This window comes from Perissodus microlepis, chromosome 6, assembly GCF_051167445.1.
Source record: "Perissodus microlepis isolate ML-2025 ecotype Zambia chromosome 6, ASM5116744v1, whole genome shotgun sequence".
NCBI lineage: Eukaryota > Metazoa > Chordata > Actinopteri > Cichliformes > Cichlidae > Perissodus > Perissodus microlepis.
Window position 1 is genome coordinate 23,781,195 of NC_140466.1, and position 26,321 is coordinate 23,807,515.

The 26,321-nt window shown below is 41.3% G+C and overlaps 1 protein-coding gene across 3 annotated transcripts in view; it reads right to left on the reverse strand.

Annotated features, from left to right (window-relative positions):
• The window catches only part of coro2aa (coronin 2Aa), a 48,391-nt gene continuing 22,070 nt past the window's right edge, over window positions 1-26,321 (reverse strand). For all 3 annotated transcript variants that reach the window (XM_084931568.1, XM_084931571.1, XM_084931570.1), the window contains exons 2-12: window positions 17,259-17,459; window positions 12,934-13,050; window positions 12,462-12,611; window positions 11,609-11,788; window positions 10,879-10,995; window positions 9,431-9,535; window positions 9,213-9,309; window positions 8,540-8,652; window positions 8,328-8,418; window positions 7,854-8,140; window positions 1-7,022 (exon numbers count right to left, since the gene is read on the reverse strand). In XM_084931568.1, coding sequence (XP_084787694.1) covers window positions 6,885-7,022; window positions 7,854-8,140; window positions 8,328-8,418; window positions 8,540-8,652; window positions 9,213-9,309; window positions 9,431-9,535; window positions 10,879-10,995; window positions 11,609-11,788; window positions 12,462-12,611; window positions 12,934-13,050; window positions 17,259-17,459 — 1,596 coding nt within the window. In that variant the 3' untranslated portion in view covers window positions 1-6,884. The remainder of the gene's footprint in view (window positions 7,023-7,853; window positions 8,141-8,327; window positions 8,419-8,539; window positions 8,653-9,212; window positions 9,310-9,430; window positions 9,536-10,878; window positions 10,996-11,608; window positions 11,789-12,461; window positions 12,612-12,933; window positions 13,051-17,258; window positions 17,460-26,321) is intronic.

The following is a 26,321-nucleotide window of genomic DNA, read 5'->3' on the forward strand; positions in this document are numbered from 1 at the left end:
TAAATGACATAGTTTATTAAATCAGACAGCAAATGCTACAAGTGAGCTACATTATTGCTCCGGTGTAATGTAAGAGACTGTCAGTGTGCATGCTTTAATGCCGAGAGGTCTCGGGCAGGGATTGATATTGCTTCATTTCAGCTTGTCGAGTTGTTTCTCTCCCCTCTGAGGACTCCGTGTACGCCACATTCATAACAGAGCAACAGAACGATCATCATCTGCAGAGTTTTACTATCACAATTTTCAGCAGAGCAATAATAGTCATCACGGTACCACAACAATGTGATGATAACTTGGAGGAAATGGCAAGAAAAAACACTTCTGGAGAAACAACAGTCCCTTTCCCCTCCCTCATTGTTGTTAATTATTCATACTAATGTATGATGTGCGTATATTGAAATTATATTCTACGCGAGTGAGCCGTTGAGGGTAAGACAAAGGCAAAGGGTATCAGAGCTGGCAGCGAGTTTCCGATTTTGATGGCCCAGTGACTTCACACGGTATGAAATCAGATTAAACTAGATGCCATTTCTCCACCAATTAAAGCATTGGATTAGTAGTTTTGTAATTAGAAGCTGGAGAGAAATTTTAAATGTAAGGAGTGGGACTTTTGTTCTACTACGACTACACTACTGTCTTTTTGGTAAACCTCTAAGATAAGATAACTCTTTATTGTCATTGCACAGTCATACATAGTACAGTAGTACAATGAAATTGGATTACAGATTAAGGTAAACACAGCTGTGTGTGAAAAGTTATTTGTACACTTCTCAGATACTTTATTGGGTACACCTTGCTAGTACCAAGTAGTACTTATGTAAAACATTAATTCTTTGTGGCATAGACTCAACAAGAGCCTGGAAACATTCCTCAAGAGATTTTGGTTCATTTCTACATGACAGCCTTACATAGTTGGAGGCTTGTTATCCATCAGAGCTGGAAGAGCCATCAGATGACGGGTACTATGTAGTTATAAATGAGGATGGATATGGTCAGTAGCAATACTTGGTGTTTTAATTAGTGCTCAGTTGGCACAAGAAGGAGCCAAGTTTGTCAAGAAGATATCCCGCACACCACTGCACACTACCAGCAGCACGTAGTGCCGATAGGCTACAAAGGTAAGATAGATCTGTGCTTTGTTTATATTGTGTTTATGCCAAATTCTGACCCTACCATCCAAATGTTGCAGCAGAAAGTGAGGCTCATCAAACCAGGCAACGTTTTCCAAATTTCTGTGGTCAAATTTAGACGAGCCTGTGTGAACTGTAGCCTAAGTTTCCCATTCTCTGATGGCACCTGGTGTGGTCTTCTGCTGCTGTAGACCATCTGCAGATTTTGGTTATAACGTAACATAAAGTGATTATTTGAGTTTGAGTTCTCTTCTGACCTCTGCCATTAACAAGGTATTTTCTCCCAGAGGACTACTGCTCACTGGGTATTTTCTCCTTTTCAGACCAGTCTCTGTAAAACTTAGAGATGGTTTTTGGGGAAAATCCCAGCAGATCGCCAGTTTCTGAAGTACTCAGCCCAGCACGTTTGGCACCAACAACAATGACATGTTCAGCATTACTTAAATGACCTCATTCTGATTCTGTTTGAACTTGTCTATGTGATCAACCAATTAGATATTGGTGTTAATATACAGTTGGAAGGATGTACTTAAACTTCTGGTAAATATCTAATCCAATATCTAATTGGTAATTAAACAACCATAACAATATAACCACTTGAGTTTGCCTTGAATGAGGCCTATTATGTTCTTTTCTACCTCCCTATTTTCAGTTTTGGACTTTACTACAGTAGCTTTGCATAATTCACAGTTCTAAATAATTGTTATACTCAGCTTTGGTGCAGTTCCTTCCCTCCCCCTCCCCTCAAGCCAACTTTCTTCTGGCTGCCCCTCAAAACCAAAAGGCTTTGAACAGCAGACGAGTGGAGTTGCTGTGTCCCTGAGATCACCACGTTAAGGACATCTTGCAGATCAAAGAGTAGAAATAAATTCAAACTTAGCATTTACAGATCTTTTGGCTCGTGGGGATCACATGGACATGCACTGATCTCAATAATGGATCCTTTGGTTGTTTATTATTAGGAGTATCCACCACAGTGTGTGTGTGTGTGTGTGTGTATATGTGTGTGTATATATATATATATGATGGATTACCAGGTTCCAGTAAATGCAACATTACATTTTAGGTCCTCTTCTGCTTTTATTATACATCTTAATATATTCACTACTGCTCTTATGTGGATGAAACACATAAAGAGCTTCTTTGATAGTCTGGATGATTGAAATCCTGAACGGCGAAACATTTCCTTAGACTAAATGATACCACAGCTGGCGAAGCTCTATTAACATCCCAACTAAGGCACTTGGTCCTTTATCCACATATGTCCAAACAGTTGTTTAAAAATCTGGTGCAATTGCATTTAATCATTAGTTATTATTAATCTCTGGCTCTCTTCAACAGCGTCTTCTGTCCTGTCTTCCTCCCCTCGCTCCCTGAGCCTGGTTCTGCCAGAGGTTTCCTGCTAAAATGGAGTTTTTCCTTCACACTGTTGCCAGGTGCTTGTTCATCCAGGGATCACCTGATTGTTGGGGTGTTCCTCTGTGTTATTGTAGGGTCTTTAACCTACCTTTTTTTTTTTTTTAGTTTGTTTAGCTCAACAGTATATTACAGATTTTTTAACTCTGTATTTTGCCTCCCTACCAGTGTCATCCTCCCAAAAGCTTGCAACCCCCTTTTTGCCTAAACACTAAAGGTGGGCCTTTCCTGTTGCCCTCAGGCACTGTAACAGCCATCCTCTATAAAAACCCGTCCAACGATGGACACTTTTAAATTAGCTCTAAAGATCTACCTCCTCTTCACTTGCTTTTATGTCTGTCTATGTGAGTTTAGTGTTTTGAAACTGGGTTTTTGAAGCTCTTGAATGTAAATGCATTTGCCCAGAAAGCACTTTAGGTCAGTTGCAGTTGTTTTAAATATGCTATATAAATTAAATGAACATGCTGTGACTAGACAATAAGAAAAAGGACAACTTTAGAGGTATTTTATCAGGGAAGAAAAAACATTTTCAACTGCAATTACATTAACCTAAAAAGAATAAATTTGCAATATATTTGTATCCAAGTACTGGAAGAGCCTGTTGTGTTAATGAAAGGGTCCACCAGATTCAGCAGTAGGCAGGCAGTTTGCTGTTGAAGGTTCAGCAGCTATAAAAGGACTGCTAAAGAAACAGGCTGACTCAAAATGCCAGCTGCTGTTGCTATTTAACTGGTGATATTCAGCATTTCAGGCTGAGAATTTATTCAGACGACATCGCAACTCAGCCGCTGAACGATGGGAATGTGTTGAGACTGGTCCTCTAGTGGAAGTTAAACATTGGTCAGGCATTGCTGCTACTGGACAAAAGTCAGCATGAGATGCAGCTTTGCTAGAACTGTCCGGCCAAAGGTCAAAGGGGTCGCGCACGCATTACAATTGCATTGATCTGTATGTGTGTACGTGTGTGTGTGGTTTCTATGCTGCACCTGAAACGTGCCAAATCTAGAAGATCACTGTTGTGCTTGTGCCTGTGAGTGCGTCAGTACAGACATGTGTGATCACTGGTGCTACATCTGACTATTTATCTTAGTATTTACCTTTAAACTGGCATTTATAGTGTTTTTCTAATCCCACAAACCAGCTTCTCAAAGCAAACTAACACGCTTTGCTGCTGTGCTAATATCTGCAAGTGGCATCTACATCTATGTGTCCGTCAGGGTTTTTTTTAATTATTATTATTATTTAGGAATGTATCTCTTTAATTAGCTGGGAAAAATATGAGTTAAAACCAGCTGCCTGAAATCTGAAAACAAATGTTCTGGTCTGACTGTACCATGGTGGTGGCAGAAGCCATGAGAACCACTCAGAAATTCCCTGATGGGAAAAAAAACAAACAAAAAAGACTTCTACAGTTTAGATTTTTATCAGCTGTTCAGCTAAAACAGTATATGCACACTGTGCAGTCACAAGCCTGCTGTTTTAAGGTTAAGCTTTTAAAAATAGATAGAAAATAAATTACAGAGTGCGTAAATCGGATGTGGACCAGGTTGTCTATTTTCCATTTTCTCTTTTCCCCTCATTTTCATTTCAGAAGTGTTTTGTTTTTTGTTTTTTTAGCTGAAACAGTGTACTGGTATTTTATACCTATTCTAAAATGATATGGCATTTTACTTTTTTAAACATTAAAACATGGTTAGTTTTGATAAACAGTCTTGGACTGCTGTGGACTTTAAACCATAACAAGAACCTCCGTGAGCAGCAGATGCAGGCTGCTTAGTCATCACAGCTCCGTAGATATTCAAAGTGAGCTCAACAATTCACGCTTGTAAACAGCGGCGCACAAATCAATCCCCACTCAAGGTCCACTTTAGGGATGCACAGATTGTGAAATTGTTGCTCAGAACAATAATTTGGCTGATGACAGGGTTCTTTGTTTGTTTGTTTGTTTGCTTTTTTGTTCGGATTTTATTTATACCAGCTTCTGAGGCAGGATAGCAGAGAAATCTTGTGCTGAGTGAACGCTCTCTGAACATTCGCCCAGCACAAAATGAATGTGACACAACACTGGTAAATGTCATCCTATTTGTCTTTAGGCTCACTGCAGTCTAGACAGCTTAGTTACAAACCTCACCTGCTGGAAATGTGCAGACCTCTTATATCATATAACTTAACTCTGTGATACTGACACATTAATGTACATTTACTGGAAAAAAGAATCTGCAGGCGTCTTTTTTGTATGTGTATGTTTATAACATAGTGGGGCTTAACGACACAAAAAAGTTGGGATGCTGTGTAAAGTAAAGACAGAATGTAATGATTTATAAATCTAATAACCATTTTAAGGAGAAAAAAATTAGGGCCATTCTGTATTTAATGGCAGCAATGTGTCTCAAAAGGAGAGCAACAAAAGGAAGAAAGCTAAAAAGCACCAGTTGGAGGAAGACTGCAGCTAATCAGGTTAATTGGCAACAGGTGAGTGACGTGGCTGGGCGCAAAAAGAGGAAGACTTTGAAGCTCTCATCATCGACAGCGATTGCACGAATCTGGAGAAATCTCTGTGCGCAAGGCCAAAAATCAATATTCAGACAGCACTGCATTAAAAACAGATGAGCTCAGGAACACTTCACAGTGATTTCCATCCATAAATGCAGGTTAAAGCTCTACCACGCACAAAACTCCAGCAGCTGGTCTCGTCAGTTCCCAGATGTTTACAGGCTGCTGTTAAAAGAATCAGGGATGCTACACAGTAGTAAACAGGACCATTTCCCAACTTTCATGCTGCTGCCATCAAATTCAAAATGACCATTTGATTTTCTCAAAGTCTGAGATTTGCAAATCATTGCATTCTGTTCTTACTTACATTTTACACAGCATCACTGCTTTTCTGGAATTGGGTTTCATCCATCCATCCATCCATGGATGGAATCATGTTTGTTCATATTTAAATCAATAGATTACAATCATACACATAAAGACATCTGCAGCTTCAGTTTTTTTCAGTGTATATGGGTTCTCCACATTTCAAGCAGATAAGGTTTCTAAACTAAAATCAAGACACTTCATACAAGGCAAACATGCCTGGGGTTTTCCTTCTCTGTAGAGTCTTTACACTAAAAAATATAGAAAAATAAAGTCTTGAGATGACTGCTGTTGCGAATTATCTTTAAAAATTCAATTGAGTCAGAATTGAATTTTGCAATAAAAGAGTCCTGCTTGTTGATTTAATATACCCAGAGAAAAGAAGAGGATAAATGACCTGGTTAAAACATCTGATTGTTGTCATATTAATGTTATTACAGCTTTATCAGAGCTGTGAGGTACATTTTTGTGTCCTTTTCAACAGTAGATACCATTTTGCCCTAAAACTGATCAGGTAAATAAAGTATGATCAGAAACCAGTAGGAAAAAGCAAACAGGGTTTTGTCCTTTTTTTTTTTTTTTTAACATTTTGCATGCTGTATTTGCCAAAATTACAACAGCAAGTTCAAGTATTTGATTAAATGGCATTTTCTCTGTCCGTATTTTAAAATAAATATAAAAGTCAAGATCCAAACTGCTACATGGCATCAGTTACTGAATTGGCTTACACGTTAACCGCAGCAAAACGGATAATTTCCACCAACTTTCCAGTCATTAAAAGAAATGATAGAAGAATTAAAAACAAATGCAGCTTAATGAGATGGCAGAACACAGCTGGGATCACGAAACAGTCATTCATTCATTTCGCTCTCATTCATGCACACATACCACATCTGTCTGCTGAACTTAAACACAGTCATTTCACTTACAGTAGTTTGAATGTTGGATGAAAAAGAAAACAAAAACAATCAACAAGCATAGAAAATAAACGCAGCGTTATCTCACAATCACACGGGATGTCTGGTGTCCGCCACAACTTTCAAGCAACGCACGCACAGCCACGTCATTCGGTCGACGCGGCACAAACATCCTTTTATCCGTCAGCTTAAAAAAAAAAGCGAAAAAATTTCAATGAGCTTGCATAGGGAAGCTTACAAAAGAAATGAGGCAAGGGGGCGGGGATGGTCAAAAGGTGCAGAGAGTTTTAAAAGTATGTACACGAGCAAAGAGATGTGCACCCTGTGTAGAGTCGACAAAACGACAAACTGAAGATAACCAAAAAAAAGAAGAAAACAACATAAAATCGAGGCTTGACGGGCCCCTGTGCAGTGAGCGCGTGGGGCTCGTTAGAGGAAAACCGGTGAGCCGGGGCCTTACGAAGACTGCGGCAGTTTTAAAAACGGGGTTAAGTAGGTTGGTACACCTGTGCGCGTCTACCCCCGTGAGGAGGTGAGGGTGACTCAGCAATTGGAGAAAGTCTTAAAGTGAGCTCTGACTCTGGGAGTTCTTGATGTTCTTAATCTCCAGCTCCAGCTGTTTGACGCGTACGTCCCTCTGGTTGAGGAGCTCCCTCAGCCGCCTGATTTCCTCCTGCTGCTTGTGGAACTTCAACCGCAGCTGTGGACAAACACACGCACGGGATAAGGAGTTAAATCACGGCTCTTGTGCCCACTGGAGACTCGGGGAACACGTCTGCCTCACTTTTAGGCTACAGGTTCAGTTAAACGTCTCTACTACAAACTGCTGCCGTCAAGGTAAAACAAGCCTCGAGTGGAGAAAAACAATAACTAGTGACACATTCACAGTAAGTGGGGTTTTAACGCTGCGGGCGTGCAGTTTTCCACCTGTTTTTACCCCATCTTTATAATCAAAGATGTAACAGAAACCTGCTGAATCTGAATTTTATCAGTGCATCGTATTTCAAGATGGTACTTCAGTAAAAGCTTCTTTTAAATTTCACACCCGATGCCCTTCCTGATGCAAACTCCAAACGGATTTGTGCCTCCTCTTGTGATCTTGTGATAAGTAAATGTACTTAATATTTTCCACCACTCATTACTCATGATGGATTTAGTTTGTTCTGCCTCTTTGGCCTCACGTTAAAGCAGTCAGAAACTTCTGAGTGCCACGGCTTCTTCAGGTTTCCTAAAAGTAACTACACAGGACCTAAAAACAGCTCAGTGTCTTTAGCGTACTTTCAGAATTTCTCCTCATTTGTGTATATATCTGTTTACTTGTAACAGTTCATCTTTTTCCAATGACACAACCTTAACTGAAGAATATCCTGGGACATGTACTCGACTTTCAGCGGCTAAGTAACAAGTAGGTTGCATTTCTATATTTCGAGTCCATTGTAAAGAATAACTGACTAGGATGCAACTAAATATAGCTCATATTGCTTTTACGTCTGCCTTTGTGTGTGTGTGAAAAAGCAAAACCATCCAGCACCTCATTCTCTGTTCTGGGAGGAGAGCAAAGCGTGACATCTTCTCCGTTGGTGACGGGTGTCTGAATCCTGTCATCCACCGTGTGGCTGCTGTCCTCTTTGCAGCTGCTGTCCTCTTTGCTTTCTTTGGCTTCCAGTTGGTCCTGAATGTAAGCGAGCTGTAGCATGCACGGCCTGCCCTGAGACCTGCGAGTGTCCAGCGAGTTTTCCAGTGAGTTGCCCACTGCCTTCATGTCTGAGAAGGACTCTGCTATTTGGCTTCCTGGCTTCAAAGACATTAGCAATGGACCTAGGAAACAAAGGATGCTGATCAGGGATTTAAACACTCACTAGACAAGCTAAAAGACTATTGAAAGGATATTCCATTTACCCACATACAAGTGAAGCACCGGAATATCAAAGGTGACAAATAAATGCAATTTCAGAGGCTACTGGACACAAACAGATCTCACGCACAATCTTTCTTTACTTCTAACCTTTGTCCATGCCACCGAGCCACTCCTCTGCAGTCAGAGCAGGCCTGTTTCCAGCCGTCATTGGATAGATGTCCTCTTGGTACGACTCCGACTGGAGACACGTGCACAGCAGATTCAGAAACACATTCAACATTAGGTCTGTGAAATGTGTTCAGTTTGGATGTTTGTTTTTCTTTGTGCAGTGGTGTCTGCCATTTTTGTGCAACACTTACCCTGCGGGGTACAATCATAGAAAGAGGCTCGATGAGACTCTTGATTGTCACCAGTTTGTAGAACCTGAAGACTTCACAGGAGCTCACATCGAGGCCTCGCTTCGGCATCACACCTGCAGGTTAACACACAGACGCACACAGATTGTATTCATTCTATTTTCAGCATCAATATTAGTCAAGGTAAGACGTACTGTATTTATATGGGGACTCAAATCTTATTTTTTTAAAAACACACTTTCCTCCGTCACCAGGAAATTCACCCGCAGGCAGAGCAGCAGGCAGTTAAAGGTTAACCTGTATCAGAGTAACTTTATAAAGCAGAGCCACTACAAGTCCACTTCACTAAGTGCTTTGGGAATTTATAATATACATTTTAACCACAACAAGCAGGTGAAATAACAAATCTAACAAGTGCACATGTGACTTTTTTGCTGCCTGTACACCTGACCTGAGCCACAACCCATTCGATCAGCTGTTTTGGCTGTGCAAATATTGGAGGCTTATTTGCACAGCAAATTTGCTTAAAGGTGCACAGTGTCATCACAGTAGGCGGAGTTTCCAAACAGGGTTCAACTGTCACGTCTTTTATTAACACTCGCTTTAGGAAATAATGTGTTGGTGACATTAATAAAGTTTAAAATTGAGCGCGTGTTTATGTGCGTGTGTTCCTTACCCAGTCCTTTCTGAGGTAGTTGTGAGCGGTACTCTGTTAAGAAGTGAATGTATGGTTTTTCTGTGCTGATCTCATAGTACCTGATATTTCCATCACCCTAAAAAGACAAAAAGCGAAGTCTCTGTAACAGTTATAAAGAATATTTTCTGTATGAAGCTTTTAATATGATTGTTATGATTTGTTTGGGGTTTTTTTTTTAACATGTTTCAAGGTCCCACCTTCCCAGCAAGGTAGAGCATGTGTGTGTCGGGGTCGTAGAAAGGAAAAATGACCCCCGACGAACCGTCCAGGTTGTCTTCCAACAAAGGCGCGGACAGATCATCCTACAAACACACACGAGGATCAAAAACGTGTTAAAACACAAGACCTAAGCGGCGCTGATGTAAACAACATACAGAAAATATCAAAACACTGATTGAAATCCAATGCTCCATAAGAAGCACTCTGCAGCGGCGAATTAAAAACACTGAGCGCTCAATCCCTAATCCAAGCTTTGCCTTAATCCTCCACCCCCTCTAAATCATCACAACACGCCGGCCTGGCACACCAACTATTACTACTACTAAACTACTATGTGTGATGAGACTGGGCGATGACATAATCGCAATGTGACAAATAACTTTGGCTTCGCTTGAACACGGGAATCAGTAAGCTGCTCAGGTAAACGTGCAGGGTTGCTGAACTGGTGCATTTCATCCACTAGGTGGCAGAGTTGCACTTGTGACAGGCTCCAGAGGTGTTTGGTAGTGAAGGAAGTATTCTGAGATATCATTAATACAACAACTCTGACTTTACAAGAAAAAGAAATCCTCAAATGTTGTCAGAAAAACGCTACAAAAAATGTTTCCTTGTGCAAAAAAGGCCAGAACATGAACCTGGCTGCACATCAGATAATTTCACAGGTAAGAAAACTTTATCTCAAAGCTCAGGGGTTTAAATGATGTAGACCAGGAAATGAAGCTGCCTAAAGTCATGACCTCTCCAATGGTGACGTAATATGCTGACCATTACTTCACTCGTGTTACTATTAATACTCTGTAAGCTTAGATTTCACTTATTTGTGGCCCTTGTGTTGTTGCCAATTTCCCGATTTCTCCTCCTCCTGCAGTCCTGCTAAATTCCCTGGATATAAGTGTTCAATATATTAAACTTAGTACAAATTATTCACACCAGCCTGACTATTTTTAGCCAAGACCGCCCCCAAGGAACAGGGTGCTCTCATTATTCCAGCATCCAGACCAGCAGGTAAGCGCTGAGCTCACAATTACAATTGTTTACACGAATGCTTGTGCTGCAATAGTTATTATCCAGAGTCTGTCCTGTCTTTGCAAATCCTCGTCAGAATGATCCTGATTTGATCAGAAATATCTACAGGAAGTTTAACAAGTAATCGATGTGAGGAGTGTCGACTGACAAAAAAAACAAAACAAACACCCCCACCAGACATTTGCTGACATTAATGCTTTTCTTCATCAATTAGCTATTTCAATTAATATTCTATTAGTAATCATGTGTTCAATGTAAATAAACACATGTGTGAGATCTCAAAAATGCCATTTTTACTATGAACATTTCTCTTTTTTTCCTCAACGTTTTGCTTTGCTACAAAAAACACAAAAGCTTTTTGTAAAACTGACATATTTTGTTGCTCTGCAACGTCTCTCACCTGATCCCAAAGTGCTATCTGCCGATCATTGTAGCGCGACGTTCCCGACGTGAGAAGCATCTTCGTGTTTCCCAAGATCAGCACTTTACTGGCTCTGTGCGTCTTGCAGTTGCTTTCCTGCAAACATGACACAGTACACATGACGTGCAGCATTAATCAATGAACCCTGATGAACATTTATGCCACTTATAAGTCATATAAAGAGGTTTGTGTTACACCACTGGGATGTAATATGTGTAGGAGTTCTCTGACTGGGCAAAGGAAGCAAGAAAAGACTGATGAACAGTGTGTGAATCACTAGCTGGTGACCCTGTGGGCTGTGGGGCTACTCTGTTATCCAGGCCAGGCCAGAGGTATCAATTCTGGCCGTGTGGTGCTGGATGAGTGCCTGGGTGCCCACGCAGGGAGCGGGGGGGGGCAGTAACAAGCAGGGAACTCCCACTTATGTAATATTTGCTGTGATGCTACTGTGGACCAAACACAGGCTTACAGTTCAATAATTTTCTTTTACAAATGAGAGCCAATTTAGACAGATTGTCACATGGACTTTACGCTGGTCTGAACTTCCTACTGTTAAACGATACCATTTGCAGCTTCTGACTGAGGTAATTAAGCTTAAGTCTGAGTCTTCCACCTAAAATCAAAGTGTTTAAATTCAGGTCACTTGCTGTTTTTCCCCCATTACAAAAAGGGGAAAATAAGAGAAGTGCACCCGTGCACACAGCAGTACCCGCAGCAGCGTTCCAGAGCGTGACTCCATCAGGCGGACTTTCCTGTCCTTGCAGGCGGTAGCAAGAAGACTTCCATCTGTATTGAAAGACATAGACAAGACCACATCTGGGTGGTGACTGATGGTCCGCACGGGGTTCTTTATCACCGGCTCCGGACAGTCCAGGTTCCAGATCATTATCTGGAGGCGGAGAAACACACAGAGATCAACGCAGGTGGTTAGGCCAAGAAGTCAGACACATTAAAGGGTGGAAAGTAACTGGTGGTGTGCTACAAGTAAACCACTTTGTATCAAAAAAAACAGCGATGTACTGACATCACCGACATACGATTAAGCCGCTCAGAGGGCCGAGTAATTACAGAGAGTGGTACATAACGGTTGTGCGAATGGACATAACAGTGCATACTTTGCTTATCTCAAAGGAATTTGTGCTATTGCACTCAGCTGTGTGGATGAAAAGAGGCAGAATTGTTTAAACATGGGAGGCCAGCATGTGTGCAAATACAGGCAGTAACTGGAGCACGTATCTCTGGAGTTAAGACATCGCACCTACGGCCCAAAACGATCTGAATACTTAGGCTAACAAACAAAGTGCTCGTGATGCTGTGTAATGTAATATCTGAAATCTTTACAGGTCAGTTCAGTGTGAACTGCAGGGCTGCACTGTGACAGATAAGTGCTCTCGGTTTAGGTCACAGTGCTTTCGGAGTTCGTGCCTCGTTATCTTATTGTCTTTTTAGCTATAAATGACTCCAGGCTTGTGTAAGAGGTGGTGTGTGTGTGTGTGTGTGTGTGTGTGTGTGTGTGTGTGTGTGTGTGTGTGTGTGTGTGTGTGTGTGTGTGTGTGTGTTACCTGGTAGTCATAGGCAGTACTGAAGAGGATGTTGTTAGCAGTTGGGTGCCACTCGATGAGGCCCACTCTGCGACTGTGACCCTGGAGCTCCTTCCACGGTACTGTAATGTTTTTATACACACCGTGAGGAGGGATTTCCCACACTTTAACCTACAAACACACACAAAGAGGACCAAATTGACGAAGAGCCGTGCCAGAAACAAACCATCTCTCTCAATCCACAAAGAACAGCCAACAGAGAAAGACATTTAAAAGAAATAGCCTGAAACTGGGTTTTTTCCTCTCTCTCTGCAGTGATTTGTTCTGAGCATCTGCCAGGTCAGAGCTGAGGAATGTGAGGAATGACTTCTAGCTCCTTTCTGAAGGCTATAAAATGATCTCCCTGCTGCAACATGCTCAAATCCCATGAAAACGACAACACGTCAGTAAACCGCACTGAAAATGGACTCTGTGTGCGTTCCGGTGTACAAACCGTGGCATCCTCGGAGCAGGAGGCGATGCAGCAGTCGTTGAAGGGATTCCATTTGATGTCTAACACGTTGCCCCTGTGGCCCGACACTCGAGGTTGCTGAGGGTCCACTTTACCCGTCTGGCAAAATTTAAAACACAAAACATGGACATTAGGGAAAATCACAATATTTTTCCTCTTGGAAAAAAAAGTGAAACCACTAATCAGCTGCTCGCTACACTGTGGAATGAGAAATCCTTCTCCTCACATATCCTGTTATGAATAATCGGGCCCCATCTTATCTCACAGACGGACGGACGCCCTCTCTACTTTTAAAGCTTACAGTTAGGGCTGATTCAGGTGACCTTGAACTTTAGTTATGCTAAAATAGACCTAGGCTGCTAAGGCCTCCCATGATGCCCTGTGTGTTCCTTGTTCACTCACCTTTTTTTCACCCTTATTTGTTTATACACCACTTTGCATTTAATCATTAGTCATCATTAATCTCTGTCTCTCTGCGTGTCTTTTGTCCCATCTTTCTCTCCACACCCCCAACTGCTCATGACAGATGGCTGCAACTCCCTGAGCCAGGTTCTGCTGGAGGTTTCTTCCTGTTAAAGGGGAGTTTTTCTTTCCCATGGTCACCAACTGCTTGCTCATAGGGAGATGTCTGATAGTTGGGGTTTCCTTTCTACTTTTGTAGGTTCTTTACTTTATAATATACAGCATCTTAAACACACACACGTAACCTGATGTGCACTTCCTGAGAAATAATATAGGTCGGGTTGACGCAGCCCACAGTGACTTGAATGGCATGGAAAGTCGTAGTGTAGGGTTAAGAGGAGTTCCCGGTTAAGTTAGGATGCAGATTTCCCACAGAAGTCTAAATCAAGCTTTATCCTTTATCTACAGTAACTGGCATGCAGTGACCATAACCCCAGCCCGAGCTGCACAGAACCAACATATAGGGGAAGGAAAGAGACGAAAAACAAAAAAGGCAGCCTATTTAAAAACATGCAAAATAATAATTTTGCACTATACTGTACATTAAAACAAACTGTGCCAGCAGTCCCCTGAAGTGCCCTTGAAGGTTATGTTCGTAAAATCACAGAACTGGTGTCTGTAATTTCAGAGTTTTTTTGTAGCTCAATCCAAGAAGTCGAGCTGCCCACATAAAAAGCAGTTTCCTTGACCTCTGTGCAGCCTTGTTACAGAGTTTGGAGAGCTCAGGCTGCCTCTATATACTTCTAACAGCCGAACTTTTTCTTTTGGCCAATTGGGGGCAGCGATATAACCTATCGACGTTAAATAATACTGAGTGAATGTATGATAGAATAACATTAGCATTCACCTGGAGTTGCATTTGTCGTCAGCCAGTGAATTCAACTGTTTTTGTTTGGGGGGGTTTTCTCTACCAACTCCTCTGGGAAAATATCGGGATTTAGCTGCTAAGTGATGCTAAATAGGCAGTCAGCTATGTTAAAACCTAAAACTGATGAGAAATGAGAACAAAACACGAACAACAAAAGCCCAGACAGGCACTAAAAGACGTAGACTTTTGCTCTAATCTGAGTGAAACTGCATATTTGGCGTTAATATCTGCAGGTCTGCCTGCATAAACATCTTCTTACGCACTGAGTGAATTTGGTGCTTATAAGTATTCCATCTATTTAGTCACAGCTCATCATAAACAGACTCATAATGGACAATTTAAAAAAAAAAAAGAAAAAAGAAATCAAACCAGGAGAGCCGACATTTCAGTCTGAGATGCTGCTGCATTATGCAGCTAAGTAATCTGTAATGTAGCAACTCCACACCAGATTTTTCTTTTTCCCTTTACTTTGAGACTTGTATCTTGTGGCTACAACCACACTCGAGTGACATCCCTTGAGGACGTTTATGAGAGCTGCCTCCGGAACCACCAAAGGTAAGTGAAAATTCCATGTATCTAAACACGACGTGCTGACATGTGCAGGTTAGGGCGGGTATTTTCATTCAAGAAAAAAGCCAACTCTACATGATAACATGACAACTAACTACTCAGACTGAAGGTGGAATTACACTTACTGTTTTTAACAGACACACACACCCAATGATACTCGTACAACGCGGAAGATTTTCCGCCTCAACAAGCCGGCTAATTATTCCATTCGTATAAGCCGAAGCTCCTTTAAACTGACATTCCTGCTCAATAATCTAGCCTGTAGGTGCGTAAGGTGTGTTTGAAACAAGAAAATGACGTAACCATTATTTAAACTTCCAGCAAGCCCAACGCATGCACGCAAAAAAGTATTACATCTGCTCCTGTTTTTATATGCATTAACTACTTTCTTCACAGAACAACAGCTCATCTGTAACAGGCAGAGGTGGGATGTGGAGGCGATTGAGGGGAGGGAGCGCTGAAATTTCACATCCTTTGAATAGTGAAACGGAGGGGAAGAGAGGGGTCAGAACGTGAGTTATGTCATTCCTAAGCTCCTATGCAACTCTTACCCATGCCAGGAGGATGGTGATAACTCAAACAGAGAGGCAAAGTAAAGAGAGGTGTGGAGCTTGGTGAATCCCTCTGGACTGGAGATGTACAGAGAGACAGAGGATCTGTTTAGAACGTGAGGGCCAACTTTTATTTGTTCTGCTGTTGTGGCTGACATCAGCAGTGGATGTCATAACACGCATAAATCATGTGTGAAAGAGTGAAGGGGGAATGAGACAGTCTAATGATGTGATATTTAGGTTGTAGCACATGAGCAGCCAGGGTTGTACTTTATTTAGAGATTCTTCAGGCTGTGTTAATGCTGAGCTATTTATAATCAGACCCAGGTGTGTATATCCATGCAGGGAGAACAAAAAAAGAAGAAAGAGATGGTGAACAATTAGCAGAGAAAATTCTGCCCTCCAAAACGTTCACTTTATCTGAGGTTAGAAGAAAAATGCTGAGAAGCAAGAGCTTTTTGGCTGACCTTTGCTCAAACATGTGTGAAATCTTTAGTGTGGTGAAAGTTCAGAAGGGCCATGTTGTTTTTGAATATATCTGTGAAACCAGAAAAGGAACAATCACGCAAATCCATTTTGAATATCACTACAGTCTATAGTGCTCCCAGAACAGTTTTTTCAATAAATGTGGATATTGCAACCCTTGTGCTCTCTTGGGAAACAAGTTAAAGTTTGAAGAAATTGATTTAAAAAAAAAAAAATGCAGACATCTTGGAAACCTTTTTAAAACAGCCTAAAAAAAATGAAGAAAAAGAAAGCGATGGAAAAATTGTTTGATGTTTTTGTGTGGAAATCCTAATTTGTTTGATAAGGCCTCAATCATGCATGCCGGCAATCTCCTAGCTATCACTGGTCGCTAAAAAAGAACTGTGCTTTCCTCAACTGGCTGCTGAGTGGTTGCTGAAGGTCACGTGCTGTTGCTAGATGGCATTGGTCACAAAGAAAGTGCTGCACGAATTCCTTTAGTTACTAGCGTATTCCCACATTTGCCTGTAGTTTGTATAGAAGACGCAGACTTGTCTGCAAACACTCAACTACTCACCAAGCGGTAGTGAAACTGTGAAAATGTAACACAAATAGGAAATGCAGACCATGTAAAGTACCCTCTTTGTGACTGATCTCACCCAGCAACCACTTGCAAACCAGTTGGGGAATACACATTTTTCCCTAGCATTTGTTGCTTGCCAGGAGGGCCCTGACCTGTCTGTAGATCTGCATGTCTGAGGCCTTAGATATTAACAGCAATGTGACATGATGCTAAGGAAACAACTAATGCTCATACAGTTAATCCAGTGTTTTCTTTATTCTAATAACTGAGATCATGTTTGTTTGCTTTTGCCTTCAATTTATCAACAGTAAGAGATGAAGCTGTCTATGCCATTGCTAGTCAAAAGAAGCAATTTTTAAGAACCACATTAAAGTGAACTTTTTCTCTTTATCTTCTGAGAAATGTGACAAGTTAAGAGACAGCATTTCTGCAGACCAACTACCTGTACACCTAAAATCTCTTCCATAATGTCACAACTTTTTGCTCACCGTTTTTTGTTTAATATATGGACTTCATCTATAACCCAGCCAAAAAAACCTCAGATTTGCTGAGATGTTGTTTCATTGGGACAACAGCTGCCACTTAGAAATAAAGCAGACACACAGTATTTGAGTCATTCCTAACTTTGAGGAGTCAGAGGTGCTCAGTTTATGTCTTTTGTCTGACTGGAACAACACAAGCGGGAAAAAAATGGCACCTTATTCTTGTGTCTTCTCTGCATTATGAGGTAAATGCTGACATACTGCTTTAAAAAAAAGTCATGTCATGGCTCATGCCTGTGAACCTGATGCGAGGTACAGATACTCACATGATGGACAGACAGGACCAAGAAGGCCCCTCCTCCAGCACACTCAGTGATGACAGCCAGGAAACGTGGGTTGATCGCACAGAAGCTGTTGTCCTGCACACTGCGTGTGATTGGCACGCCATCATAGCAGTTCTCCTTGGTGGCGGCCTTACCAAACACGTGGCGGAACTTGGAGCTGCGGTACTGAGGACGCCATGTCATCTGAGGGAAGGGCGAGGAGAAGAGAGGTCAGCCAAGGAGAGCCATCCATCGCACAGTTATGAAGACAGAGGATTTTATAGGCACTAAGCCTCCTGGTCCACGAGCACAGGAGGGTATTATTTAATGGTAGATGTAATAAGACAGGGAACTGATAACAAAATTAACACTCGCTGCTCCATAAGAAGTACAAAATTAAAAAAAACTCTTAGAGCATTCGCCTTATCTCGTGCGTTGTGACACAGACCTTTCAGATCAAAGCAGCGATGGCTTCACTGGCAAACAATAAAACCATAAAACAATAAAAGCAGCACAGATTTTATTTCAGTATCAGAGGTGGTCAGCCACGTCTCAGATAAAAAGCATGACACAAAAACCAGCGTGTTAAAGTATAAACATTAAAATAAAAACATGTTCTGCAGGGTTACTGCAGCATCTATGGACCATCAAACGAACAGTAAAAGGGGGGTTAACTTAATTAAGGAATGACACCATATGGATCATGGCAGACGGATGTATGAAGGGTTGCTCTGTAACCAAAATGTAGTTCTCAAACTCACTGACAGAAAGTGTACACTAAACATCATTCAAAGGAATTAAAAACCGCTTTGAAGGTAGAAAAAATAATTTTCTGTTGTAAACAACAAAAACGTTTTTACCTTAAATATCTGCTAATGACTTTTTTCTAACTTATGTGGGCCACTTTGCCCCTATTTAATAAGAACTGGGCGGGAAAATGGTAGGAAAAGTGGGGTTAAAGATCAATAACATGAGCAAAGAGACAAGTCCACCGGGGAAGTCTGCTGTCTACAGTCCATGTAAGTATGCACCATCAGTTCTGTCTATTCCAAAATACGTGCATTGACTTTATCACGTCCCAGGTCCCAGTCACGCAAGCCTACAGACTCGTTAACAACCAGTCGCTAGTGTAAAATGTGTATTCCCCGAATGGTTACAGTGGTTGGTGGCAATCATTGTTAAATCCATTGCTAAAACACTAAAACTCAAATAGGCCTATAGACCAGTCAGTGACCCCTTCACTCAACCACCAGTCGCTATGGAAAAGTGTATACTCCTGGATCTGTTGGGGAGTGGTGGCTCGAATTTGCTTGTGTGAAAATCGCTGCACCAAAAACCTCCTTTTGGTCACTACCAGGTTACCAAGGTTGCTAGTAGTTTGCATGGAAAAGAACAACTTGCAAATTACTCAGAGTGGTAGTGAAATGGAGACAGTTTCCCTTCAAAGAAAAAGCTGCACCTTTACCACTACAGCAGCAATGCACAAAGAGGTAAAACCATCTCTTTTTCCGGTTAGTATCACATTTTTTCAACTTTTACTGCCGCTTGCAGAGTAATGAGAGTATTTATTGGTGACCGTGGTATCCTGCCAGCAACTAAAGCGATCACATGGTGGGTTTTGGATCAGAACCCTCTATGCAACGAGGTAGCATGTTACTGTACTAAATTTAGTAATTATATTAATTACTATTACATTGTTACTTTCAAGGAATACCCATGTTTCCCTAGCGACCAGTGGTTACCAGGTAGATCACTGATTGGACTTGTGGCCTGTGCGACTGAGGCCTTAACGTAAAATGTCAAGTAGGACAAAGAGGGAAAATACTCAGGTCAACCTCAGGACACAAGCTGTCTCAAGCCAAAAGTGCATAACTTGTGGCGTTCCACAGGGTAGTATTTTAGTCCCATTTTTATTACCATTACGTGTTAATGATGTAGGTTTTGCTTGTTTTTATATGCCAATTATTCAGCGTTTCTTTTCCAAGGAGACTGGTTAAACAATTTCTGAGCAAACCGCCCGGCAGTAACTGGTAGATAACTTCTCACTTCATTTGGAAATAGGCTACAGTGCTTGGGTTCCATGTAATAAGTCAGCACAACATATTAAATAATGATGTAATGAAACAAGTCCACAAACAGACACATCATCATTTTATTGTTTTTTGGCCATTTAAGGTCGGCGTACTTCTAGCGAGCATCCAAACTACCATATAAAAACAGTATGTAGTGTGTTGACAGTGAGTTGCTCTCCATGTTAGTACTTCAAAGCATCCAAGAAAGAGTTACATCTAAAAATAGATAAAGACACCACTCAGCGAGCTACTGAACATGAACGAAATGTATCAAGGTAGAAAATGTGAGCAGCTCAGAGCTTCGTTTTTAACAACCATCTTTGATCTATTTTGAGCACATCTGGTTTTATTTTTAGGCTTATAAAGCTAGTTATGAAAGGCTAACTTGAAGTGTAACAATCTACCTACTGGAAATGGTTGGGAGAACATTTTCACTTTCGCTTTTGTTCCATATGAGCTCATCTGTGTATATGTTGTGAATGACAATATCCGCAGTAAAGATTTTAATTGTATTTTGTATTTGTATCACATACAGATGCTTTTTCCTAACCAGTGTCATCAAAATGTATTACAGCTCTCAATAAAGTCTACTACACCTAATGTATAAGGAGTGAAAAACCTGCAATACTTCCCCAATCCGGACTCTCTTTTTAGCCAATTCCCCTTAAGCCAGTCGATGCATATGTCATTATTGTGAGAGATAAGTGGCTCTGCTCCACTGGGACGAGGTCTGGCCAGCCAGCATGTCTGCTCTGCTGCTCTGGCTGGCTTTCCGCCTGCCTGCTGCATGGTCATTACTTATGAATTAGGGGTGGAGGCGGCTGATGGACAAGAACGCAAAAATGGATTCAACCAACAAAGTATAGTAAATGGAGAGAGCGATTAGAGAGCTACAGGAACATCGAAGAACAAGAACAACAATAGTAGGAGGTGGAGGTATAAACCCATTACAGGTTTGTGTTTTCCTACAAATCACACCTACAGCAAATCTTGTCACTGAAAACAGTGACATCATGCTCCTGTTTTATGTGGACTGCCCTCTGGTTTTTCACATGATGGCTAAATAAATACATGGTGAGCATGATGCAGGTGTGGCTGGAAAGGGGCCGAGGAAGGATTTAGACCAACAGAAAAAAAAAAAAAAAAAAAAAAAAAAAAAAATCAGGTTTAGAGAAAGCAAAAAGAAAGGAAAGAAGAATGCTACAGAGGTGTGGAGCATGACTTCATGGCTCAGTTTACCCTTCCACCTCTCACCTCCTAGCCCGAGGCCGTCACAGAGAGCCTCGTACTGCCACACGGGAACCTGAGAAGGATTTAAACTACTCAGGTGTTTAAGACTCTGATTGCCACTCAGGCGTTCATCAGTCACATCCATGACTGCGATTACCACAGTTACCTTGTCAGCAATTGCGGCAATAACAAAAACACATTTCGCTCATCCTCAACCTAAATGCTTAAAATAGAGTAACTTGAAAAATGGTGTCTCTTTTCTTTTGCTAAAGCTTCTCCTAAAATTGATCACAGATAAACTGATTCATCTAAAATATCCAGATTTTTCACAGGGCCACGTGATGCATCTTCAAATCCTATCCAGTCCAGTTTAATTTTTATTTTTTTATTATAGCAGATGCAAAAAAAAAAAAAAGCAACAAATCTGGAAGATACTTGAACAAGCAAGTTTGAAGTCTGAGTCTGCAGCTGTGAGGGCAGCTCTGTGAGCCGTTACTATAATAATAATAATAATAATGGATTGCATTTATATAGCGCTTTTCAAGGAACCCAAAGCGCTTTTTACAATTCCACTCTCGCATTCACACACTGGTGGAGGCAAGCTACAGTTGTAGCCACAGCTGCCCTGGGGCAGACTGACAGAAGCGAGGCTGCCATATCGCGCCATCGGCCCCTCTGGCCATCACCAGTAGGCGGTAGGTGAAGTGTCTTGCCCAAGGACACAACGACCAGGATAGAGAGCCCAGGGATCGAACCGGCGACCTTCCGGTTACAGATGCGCTTCCCAACCCTTCCCAAATGTTCTTGCATTTTAGTTCATATGCTAAAATGCAAGAGCAGATACTATATGGCTTACACACACAGGGAGTATAAAAATGCTGAAATAATTTAAAGAAAAATAAAGCAAGAGGCTCTTCATAAAATTGTGACCATGTGAGATATACATTTGGACCAAATTTAATCCAGAAACACCTCCTGGTTTTGATAGAAAAGCCGTGAACACCCACAAAAATTTGATGCCAGTCCACTCACTGGAATAACGGTTAATATACAGTACATGTCTAAATTAACTGTAATATAAAAAAAATGAATGGAAACCATCTTACAAGGGCTTTAATTAAACCAGTAGGATTATTTTACTATTACCGTTCCTTGCTGTGCACTCCCCTCACTCAATCTGACCGCTGTCTCTGAAGACGAGCCCGGGTAATGCATCCGTCAGCCAGCCTGAACCACACACTCGACCTGTTCGTAAAGCGTGTGCAAAAGTGCGATTGTCGCTCAGTTCATCATGGAAAAATGACTCAGCCCCACCATACCAACGCATGATGCTCAACTAGCCTCACTGACAAAACCCACATTTTTCATTTCGAGCATTGACTGTATTAAAAAAAAAAAAACCAAAACATTATTTTTTGTGGAGCTATAATTTCACATCACGTGTATTCGTTTATGGCTGTGCTACAGTATTGTTTGATCCATTTGTGTTGTTGGTAAAATGACACATCATGAGACTGAGAAAAGAGAAGAAAAAAAAAACAAAAAAAAAACAGGGGTGGTGGACTGACTGTTTAAAAATTAGCCCATGTTTGGGGGCTAATGCTCAGGTCCTGCTCTACTATACACATGTCATTCTAGCCCATTGTTAGGTGGGTGCCAAGAAAATCATGGTGTCATAATACATTATATATAATCATATTATTCAAATTTTGTGGATATAAATTAGAGGTGACTGTTGTAAGATGTGTGTTAACTCCTGATCACGTAGTAGGTTCACAGACAGAGATTTGGTGTATTAATATCAGATACTGTAATCAAATCGCTTAAAAAAATACATATTTTCAAAGTTATTTTTGCTGTAGGTCGTGTACACTGTGCTACAGTGTGAGTTAAGTAACTTGTGAAACTGCTAGTTGAAAGTTGTTTCCCACACACTGTAATAACTTTAAAAAAACAACGTTTGTATAGTTATAGTTCCATGTTAAACTTCAATGTTACGCTAAAGCTAAGCAAACTATCTGGACTAAAAGTATGGACTGCTTTAAGTAGTTTAAATATTAAATTAAGTTGAAACACTGAAAACATGACAGATGGCGCCGCTAAAGCTTATCTTACAGATTCGTTGATGTCTGAAGGTGGAAGCTTCGTTTTGAAAACAAATTCATGGTGATTATCAGGTTTTTATGACTTCTATGCTGCTCTATCTGCTCCGTAATAACAAAAAACCTGTTAACTTCCTTACTGGAAGTTAAATAAACCTAACTGTAAATATGTCAGACAGCCATAAAGGTGTGAGGGGAATTCAGTCATAGAACTGTTACAGAGTTTAAAATAGTTTAAAATATATATATCCTTATTTTAAAATAAGATTATGGCAACAAGACATATCCAAAAAACTTTACAAAAGATATTGGAGTTTGCATTTTCCAGTGCAAAAGATTTTTGCACGGTTTGCAATAATCAATTAACCAGATTGTTCACAAAGGGTCTCCAAACCTCTTCAAATGTTGAAGTCTGTCTTTCATCAAACCATTTCTTCTTTCTAGTGGATGGTTTGGCATCATTCGCCCTTCTAACTGAGGTTTCTGATGCACATTTTTAGCAAAAGACTGAATGCATCAGTTGGCGAGCGAGCTACACGCAATTACAACCCGGACCACATCTGGACTGCTGTAATCAGCGTTCATGTATTGCTGAGGCTTACAAGACCAGAGGGAGAAGCTTCCAGGGCCGACAGCTAGGACATCTTGTCGCGTCTAAAGCGGGTTGTAATCAGGCCGGTGGCAGCTTTCTTTCAGCTGCGTCTTGGAGCAGGTACGCAGCAGGCTGCCGGGTGGTGGGCGGCCTGTCTTTTGCTCTTCACAGAACTGATGACGGAAACACTATTCTGGCTATTTTTACTGTGGCTTCTTATTGATCAAAAGGCACCCAGGCATGCTCACTGACAGCGGGAAAATGATTTTATTCATCAGGACTTCTTTGACAGGCTTTATGTCTGGCAAAATAAAAAAAATAAAATAAAAAAAAGAGAGGAGATGCAGTCTTTTTTGTCAGAGGGAAATTTATTTTAGTCTGTGAGCAGGGAGTTACAGCGGTAACTGCATTATGGGGGCTGTAAAAACAGTCATGAAACTAAACTGAAAACACAGATATGACTCTTTAAAAAAAAGATATTGTACATCTGGTTTGTTCTGCCTGAGTTCTTTGTAGGTCTGTAGTTGTGTATACATCCTCTCCTAGAGACTGCCTTTTAAGCACCTCGTAAGTCATAACCACGTAGACTAGCAGCCACTCCTTTCTTTGACTAGCTTGGCACTGAGGGAGGGGTTTCACAGTTCAAAGTTCACTTATTGGTGCCCAGCCTCTAGCCTCCAAAATTCCTATGAGTATGAAATCAATTCCTCCCCTCTGCTGTCAGCAGTAATTCTCATCGAAACACAGTGAATCTTAAGAAAAAGAAGAAAAACAAGCGGGCACGAGCGCTGGCTTCTCAAACTGCAGATGTCGTGTTTTGTAAACGCTCAGAGTGAAATTCAAGACGAGGTATGTACAGGTGTGAGCACATGGCAGACACGCGCGCACACACACTGAATCACTGTGTGCGCACGACTGAGCGACACACACCTCCCTTTGTTTAGACTAGGTGATATCATACACAGATGACAGCTTACAACCTCTCTCCTGTAATAGGATAACAGCCACAGTGATAATCCTGGAGCCGCTTCACTGCAATGGAGCGCACATGTGAGCAAGTATGAAAAGATGGGCCAGGATATGTCCGCCTGCCTCGCTGTGTTTACCTGGAGATATCCTCACAATCACACACACACACACACACACAACAATGGCGCACCACTATCTCCAAACCATCTCAGTTTCTCTTTCATCAAAACTGTGTCTGACCTCCCAGCACGATTTATGGATACTTTGGACGCCAGGTACGTTCAGAGTCCTTTTCTCCTGGCGAGCAGTTTTACAGGTGTATGAACTCATGTAGAGACAAGAGTGAACTAATGATTAACGTATACGGTATTCGGATGAACAGGGCGTGGATGGTCCGACAGAGCTCAAAAAACAGGGCAAAAAAACAGATTAATGGGAGTTTCGTTGTAGGGTTTCCATTATTTGAATTCAAAATATTGACAGAAATGGAGCTGATGTGGCAATGAGATCCACTTTTCCATTTTTTTTACACTTCACCCATTTTTGTGAAAGTATCCCCCCTCTCTTACCCCCACCCCCAGCCTTGTTCTTCTGGAGGTTTCTTCCTGTTAAAAAGGACTTCTTCCTTCCCGGTGTTGCCAAATGCTTGCTCATAGGGGGTCATTTGATTGTTGGTGTTTTCTCCATTTTATTGTGTCTTTACCTTACAATAAAAAGCACCTTGAAGTGAGCGTTTATGTGATTTGGTGTAAGATTGAATCGAACATGGAGAGCTTGTGTGTTGTTCTGCAGTTTTCTGGTAATCTTTTAGCAGGTACGATAACCCTGCATTTTGAGAAAACAGCCGCTGTGCTAAAATGAAGGTCAAGAGACAAACTTGATTATCAGACAGATCTGGTTATCTGTTCTTTAGGTTATAAAAGCTTAAATGTAACCAAACACCTCCCACTGATCCTGGACTGCCGGTAAAATTGCAAGTGCGTGTATTTTGTGTTTGTGTGCGTGTCAAAGAAGAAAGCCTCCGTAAATAAATGGTGCTTTTTCAGTTCTGTCGACCACTCAAAGCACTTTGCACTCCAATCTGCATACACAGCACTTCTCTATTACTAATCCATACTGATGAAGGAAGTCTTTAGGGTCAGTAACTCACCCAGGGATACTTTGGAAGGTTGGTGGGTCGATCCCAGGCTCCCGTAGTCCTGATACAACTTCTCCCGAAGTAATCAGTTTGAAATCCATGTTTACACTTTGAGGACTTTTTTTTCTTTTTATCCTACCTTCAGAGTTCAGGGTTTGTTTAAAACATGGAAAGAAGATGTGAGATGCTATCACTGATAGAAAATAAGACCAAAACTGTAACTCTCTAAAGTGACAGTGCAAAGATGAAGCAAAACAAACTCCACCCAGCCACGTATCCAGACATCATAGTGAGCAGGTACTGCATTAACACAAGTCTGCCCTTAAGAGTTTTCCATTAGTTCCCGGCTGGAGAGAGAGTGCACAGCTCACGCGGTGAACATTCATTAGCTCCTGAAGGACATCCATATGTAACGTAATTTGCAAGACAATAAGATTCAAATCACGGGCGCACTTATTTCCTAAGAAGACTCACTATAAGCTGAAACAAGACATGAGATGATGACGCAATCAGACGGTCAGGGTTTCACCACAAATCAACAAGCAAAGTTTCCTAGGAACTCCCCGAAATGTTTGATTGTATCCCAGCCGAGTCTTACAGTTTCCCCACTCGGGACACTCGTGTGAATAAATCAGGACTGCCGGCTTAATGAAAAGACCTCAAAAAGACTGAAATCCAAACCAGAAGACGCATATTTCAGTGAATGGGAGTGTTTTGAATCTGTGAGCTGAAATAACTTTACTGGGATGTTAGCTGATGATGACATTTTTACAACAACTCTGGGACAGCTTCCGACTTTTTTTTTTTAAATCCTCAGCAAAAAACTGAAAATATCTCCACACTTACGGTAGCAAATGAGAGCTTACGTGTCCGATCTCGGGGCTGTAGGATAATTTACTAAAAGAGCACAAGTGCAGTCACATTAAATGTGAGCTGCTGAGGAAATTCAGATTCAGAGTCAGT